Source organism: Eptatretus burgeri, chromosome 17 (assembly GCF_056783735.1).
Source record: "Eptatretus burgeri isolate ZD-2024b chromosome 17, Ebu_testis_v1, whole genome shotgun sequence".
NCBI lineage: Eukaryota > Metazoa > Chordata > Myxini > Myxiniformes > Myxinidae > Eptatretus > Eptatretus burgeri.
Window position 1 is genome coordinate 23,696,232 of NC_140977.1, and position 13,105 is coordinate 23,709,336.

At 43.6% G+C, this 13,105-nt stretch overlaps 1 protein-coding gene across 1 annotated transcript in view; it reads right to left on the reverse strand.

Moving 5' to 3' along the window:
• The window catches only part of LOC147009555 (serotransferrin-A-like), a 55,353-nt gene that overhangs the window by 23,832 nt on the left and 18,416 nt on the right, over positions 1-13,105 (reverse strand). The window contains exons 7-10 of the mRNA XM_085862922.1: positions 12,297-12,463; positions 10,818-11,007; positions 8,152-8,282; positions 3,665-3,761 (exon numbers count right to left, since the gene is read on the reverse strand). Of these exons, the coding sequence (XP_085719048.1) occupies positions 3,665-3,761; positions 8,152-8,282; positions 10,818-11,007; positions 12,297-12,463 (585 nt within the window). The remainder of the gene's footprint in view (positions 1-3,664; positions 3,762-8,151; positions 8,283-10,817; positions 11,008-12,296; positions 12,464-13,105) is intronic.

Consider the following 13,105-nt stretch of genomic DNA (forward strand, 5'->3'; position numbering starts at 1 on the left):
GGGTGTGAGGGTTTACTTTTGTTTCGTTCACTACAGTCTGTTTCACTGCTGGCAGCCCTTTTTTCTTCTTCTCCTTCTTATTCTTCTTCTCGCTGGGGTTCTGTTCATGCGTACCTGCTTTGTGGTCATTGGGGAATGGGGACTCCATAGTATGTAAAGAGGATTGGAATAAACCCATGGACTGGGAGATTGCATGAGCACCATTAAGGTGCCATTGAAAATGAATCACCTGTAATGGTTTGCTCGGCCGCTTTTGACGCAAGCTGCTTCACCCAAGGTCATGTGGTTTTAACCACCAACACTCATGCAAATTAACCAGAGGAAGCGGTGACCTTCTGGGCCCCTAACCACCTGGCGGGCGAGATGTGGTCATTAAAGGCTAAGCGCATGTAAGTGGTTACCACTCTGTTTCAAAAATGTCAAAAAATGAAGTTTGTTCCATTGCCTTCTCACTACATTTTCCTGAAAGTGTAAGTCTAACTGAGTTCAGAACAAAAAACAGTATAGCTTACTTACATATATATACCGAAATATGATACTTTGAAGAAGGGGTCCCAATTCTGATGGTTTTGCGAGTTTTCAATGAAATTACCTAATTTTTCTTTTTTTTCTTTTTGGGCAAAACAAATGAAGGTCATAGTATGTAACTTATTCTAGCAACTAATCTAATAATCAAAATCAGAATTTCTGGGATTATTAAGAAATAATACATACCTATTTTTTATTACTGCTCTATTCAGTGACTGTCAGATGCTGAAAAGCACTAAAAGAGAGAAGATTTATCAAGCAAATTCTTGGACGTAAATTTTCAATTCAATCAATTCTGGGAGTAACAAAAAGCTCTCGAAATTCTCCAAAACTGTTTTAACTGCTTTCTAAATTAACAAAATATTTTTTAAATACCTGGAAAAATATTTAAAAAAAAATTTTTAAGAAAATTTATTTTTTTATCAAATTCAAAAAAAGTGTGACGTGCAGTCGGACAAAAATGCTAAATTACTCTAAACCAAAGCCATGCATGTTTTCAATTTTTTTATACTATTATATCTGAATCACTGTGCCCCATTTGTAAATAAATTTGAGTGAAAATAATCTGATGCACAGTAAGAATAAAAGCATTTTTTTTTAATGTGACGTGCAGTCGGACATTTGGGTTGGAAAGTTCGGTCAAGACGCTATAATTAAGTATCCATCCGGATCATCTCAATTTTTTTTACATTGATTATTGGTAATAAGTTGAATAATTTAAGACACGTAAATATGAGTTATTGATAAACTAGTCATTTTGTTAGGTTTCATAGTCCCACGCTCTAAAAGGGCAATAAAAGAAGAAAAAATAAAAATATGCCAAAATGTGCATATATCATGCGAATCCACCACTGACCGACACAAATGCTGATTTTCTCAGACAGTGGGTGACAACATTTTGATTAGATGAGAAATTTCATATAGAATGTTTCATATGTTGTATTTTTGCATGGTCTAATATATGTCATATTTTAAGGTGAAACAAGAAAAAAGGCCAATACTGGGCATGTATATTCAATAAAAATCCAGTAGATTCAGTAATATACATCATAGACCCATGAACCTATATATTTTAAGGTCCTATGGAACACTGTCTGTGCAATGAACCAAATTTCATGACCAGTAGTAGTCTTTGTGACTTTCAAAAAGGCCACTCAAGTCAGGGTATGCCCGAAAATAGGGGTGGTAACCACTTACATGCGCTTAGCCTAAATCAAACACAGACGAGATGACTCCAAAGCAACTTTGCTACTTCTGAGCCACCCTGTCAGTCCTGTATGTCGTTCAAAACATATTTGCATCAAATTTTTTTTGACAGCCAATAAGAGACTTGCAAAATCAAGCATGTCTGCCCACGGAAATTACTGGAAAAAAACCCACAGAAATTACTGAACAATTCGCATTTGTTCCTCAATTTGTTTATTTCTTCTAAGTGTATGAAGTGAAAATTTTGATAATGCTCATATCGAGTAATCCTAAATTTGTGGAATTAACATTTAGTTCCCATTTAAGTATCCCATTTCTATACACCAATCCCGGATCAGTCTCTCTTCCATGGAGCAAGTTTGGGAAATACACGCAATGTGTGCGAGCCATTATACTGTTACGAATCTGGCAGCCATGAGCACTCAACATCCAGGTCCTATAGATCAGTTATATCAGTAAGTATGTGTTTTTAGGTAGGGTCCCGTCCTATGTTTAATGGGTGATTAATTGTACGTGCGCTGTGAATTATTTTATAGTTAGGATTTTTACATCACCAACAACGACAACAACACTCTGCTCACGGCATTGTCTGCGCTCTTCACGAGTTCACCGGCATTCGGGCGTGTGCAGAATTCCATGCCCCAGGCGGTGTGGATTTCGCACCAAATATGGTCATGAAGCGTTTCGCTCTGGCTGCGCGCCAAATAAGGGAATGCGTCATTTTCCGCCTAATGGCCGACGCGTGGACCAGAGCCGGGGCGGTCCTTTTCAAGAAGGCGGAGCCACGACACGCCGTCCACCCAATGAGAGCAGGCGACGGGGGAGCAGACCCGCCCCGAAAAAGCGACAGAAAGGGATTGAAGATTGCGTCCCGTCTGCTTGAGCATGCTTCTGTCTGGGTCTGTGGCTGACTGCATCGCGTGCATCCGAGGCATCTCGGCTGGCACATTACAAAAAGCGGTCGACCATCTCATCACGGGAGATCACCTCGTCTTGCCTCCTCTGGGTTCGGCTGCCCTGGTCCATTCTTTGGCGACTGGTGCTCCGGGAAGTTGCGGACATCGAGCCGCGCGAACGTGGCCAGGTAGCCAGCACGTTCTCTTCCCTCAACTCGTCTTCCTCCAAGCTGAAGGGGCAATAACGACCTCGAGGTCCATCTCTTTCTGGGTATTTGTGCATGCGTGTGTGTGTCTGTGGGCCCTGTCTCTAAGTAGAATTATTTAAGGAATTGCTTATATATTTGATACTTTTCTTAATTCGTGATAACTCTGCTCTGTGTTCCCCTCCCCGATTATTGTTATAAATAAGTATACCTTTTGAAAATGTTCCAGCTCGTTTCTGTGTTCCTTTAATTGGCTTAGCACAGTGTGTGTTGAGAAATAGCGAAGCAGTAAATTGTTCATTTGGACCGACAAACCTCGGTAACCATCCGCTCGGGTTTCACACGGTTCGAGCACGGTAACGGCTCGTTCGACTCGAGGCCTGTCGAGGGTGTGAATTCCCCGGTAGCTTTACCGCGTGGGTACTTCAGTATATTGAAGTTGGCAATTAACCCTACCCCACGCGGTCGAATTATTGGCGATTCATGGTCCTGTAAGGGGCCCGTGCCTTTCGGACTTATCCGAGGGTCACGACCTAAATTCCGGTGTGTTTGGTGGAGACGACTCTACTGCTCCCTCTAGCGGTCGTGCTCGCCACTGAGACCCGGCACCACAACAATACAACCGCGTGTACATACAACGGATGGTTCCTCAACGTGTCCGTGCTTTAAAAATTGTACCAAATGAGGCCGATTGTTGAGTTGAAAGGTGAAATTGTAACAAAGGGGATGACAAATATTACAGACATTATTGCCCCTATTGATTAGTGATTGATTTTTGAAACAGTGTAAACTGTTAATAATACATAATAAGTACAACATCAAACCCACCACTGTTGTAGTACTCGGACATGACAGGCACAAGTCCACACTTCCCGGCAGCGTACACGTATCCACCATCCAGCGTCATGGCATCTGCCTCCTTGATCTGGCGAAACGGAATCGGGACTGGTTGCCTTGTTTTCCATTCCCATGTGAATGATCTGATCACTCTTAACTCATGATGCTCGGATCCCAGTTTTCAATCCCATACATTATTAAAATTTGTCTTCTAACTCTCCATTGTAAATAGTTTTAAAATACACCATACATTGTAATATCTAGTACTAGCGAGGTACCTGTGCTACGCACGAGTGGGAACCTGAAATATCAAAAAAATTTATTATTTTTTGAGAAATTGTATGAATATTGTCACCCACTTTAGGACACGTGTCGGGCTACTCGGAGGATCGCTTGAGGATGGGAGCTCTGCTATGAGAGGGTATAGGGCAGCCCGGAATCATGGCGAAACCCAATCCTTATCCCTGTGTCGTAAGAGGCGACCAGGGTTGCGTCAGGAAAGGCATCTGGCGTAAAACCTATGCCAAATCAGTATGCAGATCATAACGGATGATCCGCTGTGGCGACCCCTAACGGGAGCAGCCGAAAGACGAACAACTTTAGGACACGTGTAGAAACCCCAACAAGCTGCACAGAAAATGTACTGGGGCTCGCCCCAAAACTGTGGGAGTCGTACTGTGTAAAATCAATGTACCTGCAATGATGATGATGAAGCTGATAACAATGATAGTGTTGGCTGGGGAGAGGCGATTGGCTCTTATGTGCCATGATGAAGGAAATGGGTTATTGCAGAAAAATAGCAAAAAGTCTCAAGTGAACGTGGTACACCAAACCCCCTAATGTGTATACATGCAGACAATTTAATTCACTGCAAAACCTCTTGATAGACTGGATTCCTCATCTTCCCCCACCCCCCATCTTTGGGAGAACGATCGGCATCAAACGGGACAAAATGCAAAATCTCAATTGTATTGAGATATTACTGATCCAGCGAATGTTTTCACATGCGGTAAATGGGGAAACTGCGAATGCTGAACCCGTGAATGAGTTTACATGCAGAGAGATAGAGAGGGATAGACAGAGAGACAGAGAGAGACAGAGAGACAGAGAGACAGAGAGACAGAGAGACAGAGAGACAGAGAGACAGAGAGACAGAGAGACAGAGAGACAGAGAGACAGAGAGACAGAGAGACAGAGAGACAGAGAGAGAGAGAGAGAGAGAGAGAGAGACAGAGAGACAGAGAGACAGAGAGACAGAGAGACAGAGAGACAGAGAGACAGAGAGACAGAGAGACAGAGAGACAGAGAGACAGAGAGACAGAGAGACAGAGAGACAGAGAGACAGAGAGACAGAGAGACAGAGAGACAGAGAGACAGAGAGACAGAGAGACAGAGAGACAGAGAGACAGAGAGACAGAGAGACAGAGAGACAGAGAGACAGAGAGACAGAGAGACAGAGAGACAGAGAGACAGAGAGACAGAGAGACAGAGAGACAGAGAGACAGAGAGACAGAGAGACAGAGAGACAGAGAGACAGAGAGACAGAGAGACAGAGAGACAGAGAGACAGAGAGACAGAGAGACAGAGAGACAGAGAGACAGAGAGACAGAGAGACAGAGAGACAGAGAGACAGAGAGACAGAGAGACAGAGAGACAGAGAGACAGAGAGACAGAGAGACAGAGAGACAGAGAGACAGAGAGACAGAGAGACACAGAGACAGAGAGACACAGAGACAGAGAGACAGAGAGACAGAGAGAAACAGAGACAGAGAGACAGAGAGACAGAGACAGAGAGACACAGAGACACAGAGAGACACAGAGACACAGAGACACAGAGACACAGAGACACAGAGACACAGAGACACAGAGACACAGAGACACAGAGACACAGAGACACAGAGACACAGAGACACAGAGACACAGAGACACAGAGACACAGAGACACAGAGACACAGAGACACAGAGACACAGAGACACAGAGACACAGAGACACAGAGACACAGAGACACAGAGACACAGAGACACAGAGACACAGAGACACAGAGACACAGAGACACAGAGACACAGAGACACAGAGACACAGAGACACAGAGACACAGAGACACAGAGACACAGAGACACAGAGACACAGAGACACAGAGACACAGAGACACAGAGACACAGAGACACAGAGACACAGAGACACAGAGACACAGAGACACAGAGACACAGAGACACAGAGACACAGAGACACAGAGACACAGAGACACAGAGACACAGAGACACAGAGACACAGAGACACAGAGACACAGAGACACAGAGACACAGAGACACAGAGACACAGAGACACAGAGACACAGAGACACAGAGACACAGAGACACAGAGACACAGAGACACAGAGACACAGAGACACAGAGACACAGAGACACAGAGACACAGAGACACAGAGACACAGAGACACAGAGACACAGAGACACAGAGACACAGAGACACAGAGACACAGAGACACAGAGACACAGAGACGCAGAGACACAGAGACACAGAGACACAGAGACACAGAGACACAGAGACACAGAGACACAGAGACACAGAGACACAGAGACACAGAGACACAGAGACACAGAGACACAGAGACACAGAGACACAGAGACACAGAGACACAGAGACACAGAGACACAGAGACACAGAGACACAGAGACAGAGAGACAGAGAGACAGAGAGACAGAGAGACAGAGAGACAGAGAGACAGAGAGACAGAGAGACAGAGAGACAGAGAGACAGAGAGACAGAGAGACAGAGAGACACAGAGACACAGAGACACAGAGACACAGAGACAGAGACAGAGATAGAGATAGAGATAGAGATAGAGATAGAGATAGAGATAGAGATAGAGATAGAGATAGAGAGAGAGAGAGAGAGAGAGAGAGAGAGAGAGAGAGAGAGAGAGAGAGAGATGGAAACTCAAACTCATAATTGTATTGAGGAATTTATAAAACCTCCCACCAACCTTCGGACACCCGCTGGGACCCCAAATGGTTCCACAGAAAGTTTGGCATGACTCGCCCCAAAATTGAGGGAGTAGTTCAGAGACAGACAAACAGACAGACAGACACTCCTGCTTTATTATACAGACAATAACGGAGTCATTTAGTTATTAGTTGGGAAAAAGTTTATGGTCCAAAACATCAAATTTGTTATTGTATTCAGATCATAGTAGTCAGTAGTGTCAATGATAAAATACAACTATAGTCTCAAAATACCAGGGGTGTTTCAACGATGACGTGGACCATTTTATTGTAGACCAGTTATGTGTTATTCCTCAAAGTTCTCTTAATGCTGAGTGAGGCCAATTAGTTCAATACTGCTGCTCAGTGTTTTCAAGGCCTTTGTCCATAACTCAATAGAGTACTGCTCTCCCATATGGGTGGGCTGGCATCCCAGCACCACATCGGTCTCTCCTGGATTATGTGGAATCAAAAGCTCTCAACATTATTGGAATCTCCCACGATGACGTCGAAGCACCAGGTCTGTTGCTTTCACACCACAGGTAGCCTGGTGGTCTATGTTTTTTTTAATCTAACCCTCCCCAGCAACATCAGGATGTATGTGTTCTTCCAATAACCCTATTCTGCCAAAACTTCCAAAATCCAGCCTGACTGTGCATCTCAACTCCTTTGTTCATGGCTTCTCCGTTGATGGAATCACCTTCCAGAGACTGTTCTTTCCCACTCTTCCCTCAAAATACTTCAAGCAGGATTTTCACCAAAATCGAATCAATTAGTCAGTGTCACAAGCCAACCTGTCCACCACATTTCGTCTGAATCTGTACATAACTTTTAAAGATTTTTTTTTAAGTTCACAGACAGACAGACAGACAGGGGTGAAAACATAACCCCCATCCATCTTTAGTGGTGGAGGTAAAACCCCCCCAAAAAAAAATATTCTATAGAGTGAGTGAAAGGTGGACTTCACATTTGACCGAAAGAAAACTCATGCGGCCATTGCAACGTAGCTCCCGGAACACCACCAGAGAGACAAAGGTATTTTGCAGAAGAACATCTCATGTGGTGAGACCTGGATACACAATTTCATGTCAGAGTCGAAGTGATCCAGCACGAAGTGGAGACGTTCTTCGTCTGCACGACCCCCAAAATATTAGGGTTCACCTTCAGCCAGAAAGCTTATGGCAAAAGTGTTTATGGAATGAAACGGTTTAATTTGAGTGGAATTTCTTGAACGTGTGAAAGACATCAATGATGCAATGAATAGCATCTCCGCTGTCTCAGGGCATCACTTCATAGGCCCATATAATATACACATGTTTATAGAAATATGTAGCAAGTAAACACTCAGTTGATGCCAATAAAAAGGAGGAGGTCTTCACAGCACAATACCATGGACCATCACATTAAAGGGGCAGTGTGAAATGGCTATGAGATTTCACCAAGCTGTTAAGGTGTCCATTATTGTAAATATGCAGTATTTGATGTGCACCGACCTTGATTTTCCAGATGCAACTCTCAATGGATGTAGCACCAACACACAACAACTTTCTCTTACTGGGATCCCAAGCATCACATTTCTGCCTCTCTGCATCACCGATGCAACACCAACGTAGCGGTCCAGTCTCTGCAGTTTGAGATACAAGTTGGAGGGGGGGGGGGACAGTATCGGCAAAAGTTTATCAAAACAGGACAGTGCCGCAGACTTTCTTTTCTGAGCTTGATAGATCAAAAACAAATGATCGGTGTCACTTTGAACAAATCCAACCACAGTTTGCAATACAGAAACTTTAGCGAGATGTTAACGGATATTTTCAACAGTTCCCTGGAGTCAGGACAGGTACCGGAGGATTGGAGAGCAGCAAATGTAACAGCATTGTTTAAGAAAGGATCCAGAGAAGAATTGGGGAAACTATAGACCTGTTAGTTTGACTTCAGTTGTGGGGAAGGTGTTGGAGACGTTAATTCGGGACTGGATGTGGAACCATTTAAATAAATACAAACTAATTAAAGGAAGTCAGCATGGGATTACCAAAGGCAGTTCCTGTTTAACAAATCTTTTGGAGTTCTACGAAGCAGTGCCTGATTGGGTGGAGGAGGGAAAGGCAGTGGATATAGTATATCTAGACTTTAAGAAGACATTTGATAAGGTATCACATCGGAGGTTGTTAGCCAAAGTGAGGGCTTGTGGGGAAGCTGTTCAGGTAGCTAATTGGATTGCAAACTGGCTTCGTGATAGGAAGCAAAGGGTAGTTGTGAGTGGGAGGATGTCTTGCTGGGAGGATGTAAGTAGTGGGGTACCTTAGAGATCAGTACTCATACCATGACTATTCATTATTTACATCAATGATTTGGATGAGGAGGAGGCTTTCCGAATCTGCAGATGACACAAAGTTTGGAGGTAAGGTGAGGTGGATAGCAAAGGGGGGGGGGTGGTGATCAGATACAGGAAAGTATTGATACTTGTATAGAATGGGAAAAAGATTGGCAGATGTAATTTAACCTGAGCAAGTGTAAAGTGTTGGGGATGGGAAAGAACAATGAAAATAGAAATTACAGGATGCAAGGGGTAATTTTTGAGCGTGTTACACTTACACAGGAGGATCAGGGGTGGTAATAGATATGATAGGTAAACAGACAGCACAATGCCAGGCAGCGAACTATAGGTAAAGTAAACGGTGTTTTAGGCTCTATAAGGAGGGAGATCATTTTTAAATCAAAAGTGGTGGTGTTAACATTGTACAGGAATTTAGTGAGGGCCACATCTAGAATATTGTGTGTAGTTTTGGTCACCACAACTCAGGAAGGACAAAGATGCCATGAAGAGGGTTTAGCGCAGGGCTACGAGATTGATTCCGGACCTAGCTAGACTCTGAGGAGCGGCTGAAGGAGACAGGGCTTTATACACGAGAAAGGAGGCAGTTACAAGGAGATATGATAGAGATGTTTAAGAAAATGAAAAGTAGAGATAAAATAAGTGAAGATTAATTATTCAACAGAGTAGACAGTGATAGGACCAGGGGCCATGGCCTGAGAATAAGGAAGAGGAGAGTGAAGACGGTAGTAAGGTAGGGGACTTTGACTCAGAGAGTAGTTAATGTATGGAATGGTCTCCCTGGAAAGGTAGTGGCAGCAGAAACAGTAGATAAGTTTAAATTACAATTAAATAGATACCTGGAAGTTATGGAGATGGGTATGGGGATGTTGACAGGACTTCTTGGTAGTATGAGCATCGATGGGTGATTGTGTTCGTGTGTACGGAGTGCTGTTGGTGGGGGTCTTGTCAAGGGGGGTTGTGTGGGTGATGTATGTTTTTACCCAAGCCCATGCTCCCTCCCAGAGGGGAAGAAAAAAAACAATACAAAAAACAAAACAAAAAAAAAAAACACAATTATTTAATTAATTAAAAACTTTTTTTGCATTTTCTTCCTTGGATCTTGTGTGGATAAATGAGTGTGGTGTTGACATGGGCATGATGGGCTGAATGGCCTCCACCTGTGTCAGATTTCCTTGTAATACACTGGGGTATTGAACGATGATGAGCAAAATGTACCGACCAGTCAGTAACATGCATTCAACAGCCAACCAGCACGTCACAATAATCAGCCAATTGGGGGGGGGGGGTGAGGAGTTGTTGTAAAAGCTTCATTCATTCATTCCAGTTACTTCCTCCTGCCAATAGGCAGAGCATGTTGCCTGAAACGTTGAGGCCTACCTTCTTGTTTTACTTTGGAGTTGTTTTCATTTTTTAAAGTATAAATAATATAAATAGCTCATTTAAGAGTTCATACATGGTGAAAACCCTAAACCTTTTAATTTATTATCTCATGGATACATAATACAACCTGCATACATTTGGCATGCTGTATGAAGCTCCGCTGCCTCCCGAACCCTCATGCAGCTTCGAGTCGATGATCTACCCCTTGTTCCTTAATCCATTGGCCGAGGGAACTTCAGGCATTCACCCAATGGCCAAAGGCACAGGTGTCAAAGTGAAATAACACATTTTCCGATTTTCTTTCTCCATGATATAACGGTGCGTGACACCTTGCGCGATGACATACATGAACCACGCAAGCACATCGCATGAAAGACATGACGACAATGATCTACAGCAATAGCAATTACCTATTTAGTTCAATCAAACATTCATTCGACTCACTTTCCTTCCCACTCAAATGCTCCAAGGCACGGACGAACTTCGAACCCAGGTAGCTGTGGTAGTCAGAGAGTGGTGGGAGTCTGAACAGTGCCTGGGTCGAGTCACGAAACATGGGGTTGTTAACCTGGCTGCGCTTGTCTCCAAATAACCGGAACTCGCTCTTATGCTCACCGTCCTTTCCAAAAAGCTTCTGTCAGGTAGAAAATAACCGTGGTTATATTTTATGCAATGAAGACCATCTCTGCTGTCTCAGGGCTTCACTTCAAAAGTCCCTATAAACCGACTGTATTTGTTTATAAATAACTAGCAGGGTTATCTGACGTTGCCAGGCGGTTACCTGAAGTTGCCTGGCGGTTACCTGATGTTGCCTGGCGGTTACCTGATGTTGCCTGGTGGGTACCCGACGTTGCCCAGCAATTACCTGATGTCACCTGGTGGGTACCTGACATTGCCTGGCGGTTACCTGATGTTGCCTGGTGAGTACCCAACATTGTCCGGCGATTACCTGACGTGGCCTGGTGAGTACCGGACGTTGCCCGGCGGTTACCTGATGTTGCCTGGTGGGTACCCGACATTGCCTGACGGTTACCTGACGTTGGTGGGTACCCGACGTTGCCCGGCAGTTACCTGACGTTGGTGGGTACCCGACATTGCCTGGCGGTTACCTGACATTGGTGGGTACCTGACGTTGCCCGGCAGTTACCTGACACGTTGCCTGGTGGGTACCCGATGTTTCCCAGAGCTCTTCTAACCCTGTTGGGATTTTGAAGAAATCAAATATTTTTTTTTCTATTTGGTGTGAGTGCCAAAAAAGACTTCCTTACACCCACTAAGGAATGGGGTTGGGGATCATTTAATATTACCTTTCACGTAGCTATTTAGTTATGGGATACCACAAAGGGTTCACGCCTGAAACGTTATCTTCTCCTTGCTTGCCACGGCAGTAAGCATACCTAAATCAACGCTGCGTCGATTCCATCCATCATTTGTACAATAATTAAATCAACGAGGTAGGGCATACCTGCTGTTCTGGACCAATGAAGGGATTTCATTAAATTTTAATCATAAATGTTACACTAAATCTGCTCCTGCAAGACATCACATTTACGGTACCACAATGGTGGCTCCAAATGTATATTTACCCATTAAGTAGCTAATAAGACATTATTGGGGGAATTCTGTGCATTGACTGCTTTGGCTTTTTTTTCTGATGTCTCGTACTTTTAGATTACAGAGCATTAGTGCTTCCAAAACAGTTTTTTGGCAAATGTGCTCTGTACTTTTAAATACTGACCATAAAGCAAGGAATCAGCGTGCACCATGTTTTTAAAAGTCTTTCGTATGACTCCGTTAAGGTTTGAACCACTGACCCCCCCCCCCGCCCCCCCAGACTCAGATCGGACACTCTAACCATTATACATCACGGAGTCTGGTTTGCATTGACTATGGTCTCCTTTAATACTGAACCTCCATGCCAACCTGTGCTTGCTTCAGAAAGGTCAGAATGGCATCCTTGGTTTCCTTTTCTCCAGAACGGCCCACGACAGCATGTGGTGACACTGGTGCAATGTTGCAAGTCTTATATCGTGACACTCTGGCACGGTTTCCATCTCGACACAACAGCCGGTAATTTCTTCTTTCAAGTTCTGGGAGAGCAGAAGGAAGAGGGTTAGCGAGATATCGTATGTAATGTACGCACTGAAGCCGAAAGTGTAGGACATCACATTGGATATTTTGTTACTTGCAAAATGGAAGATTTTTCAAGTAATATTGGTCAGTCGATTTTGTTATTCTGTCTGTCTGTTTGTCTGTTTGTCGCCTATAGGTCACAATTTTAAACAGGTCTTCATGAAACTTCGCCACATGGTAGAGTTTGTCAAAAGGAAGAAGCTTGTTCTTTTTGAGGTCAAAAGGTCAAAATGTCAACATGGGCCAAAGGTCAACAGCTTAGGTGAGATCTTTAAAAATCCTCAATTTTCAGCCGATTGACTTGAAATTTGAAGAGGATTTGCATATTTGGTCATTGAATTCAACCACCAATTATTTTTGAAGTCAAATGTTTTTTTTATTCCTGCATTTTGCAAGTGCCGTGCTCTGCACGACGTCTTCTTTTTGTTTGTGATTTTTTTTGTGAGTAGCCCATGATCTTTCTATAGTACAACTCTGAGCTTTGGTGTCAGGATCAAAATGAAGAACCCATATATTATATCAGTGTCGCAAACAGGGAGAGAAAAGTTGTGGATATTGTTGGTGCCAGTACAAGAGTAACCCTTTTATACTGAGATGCT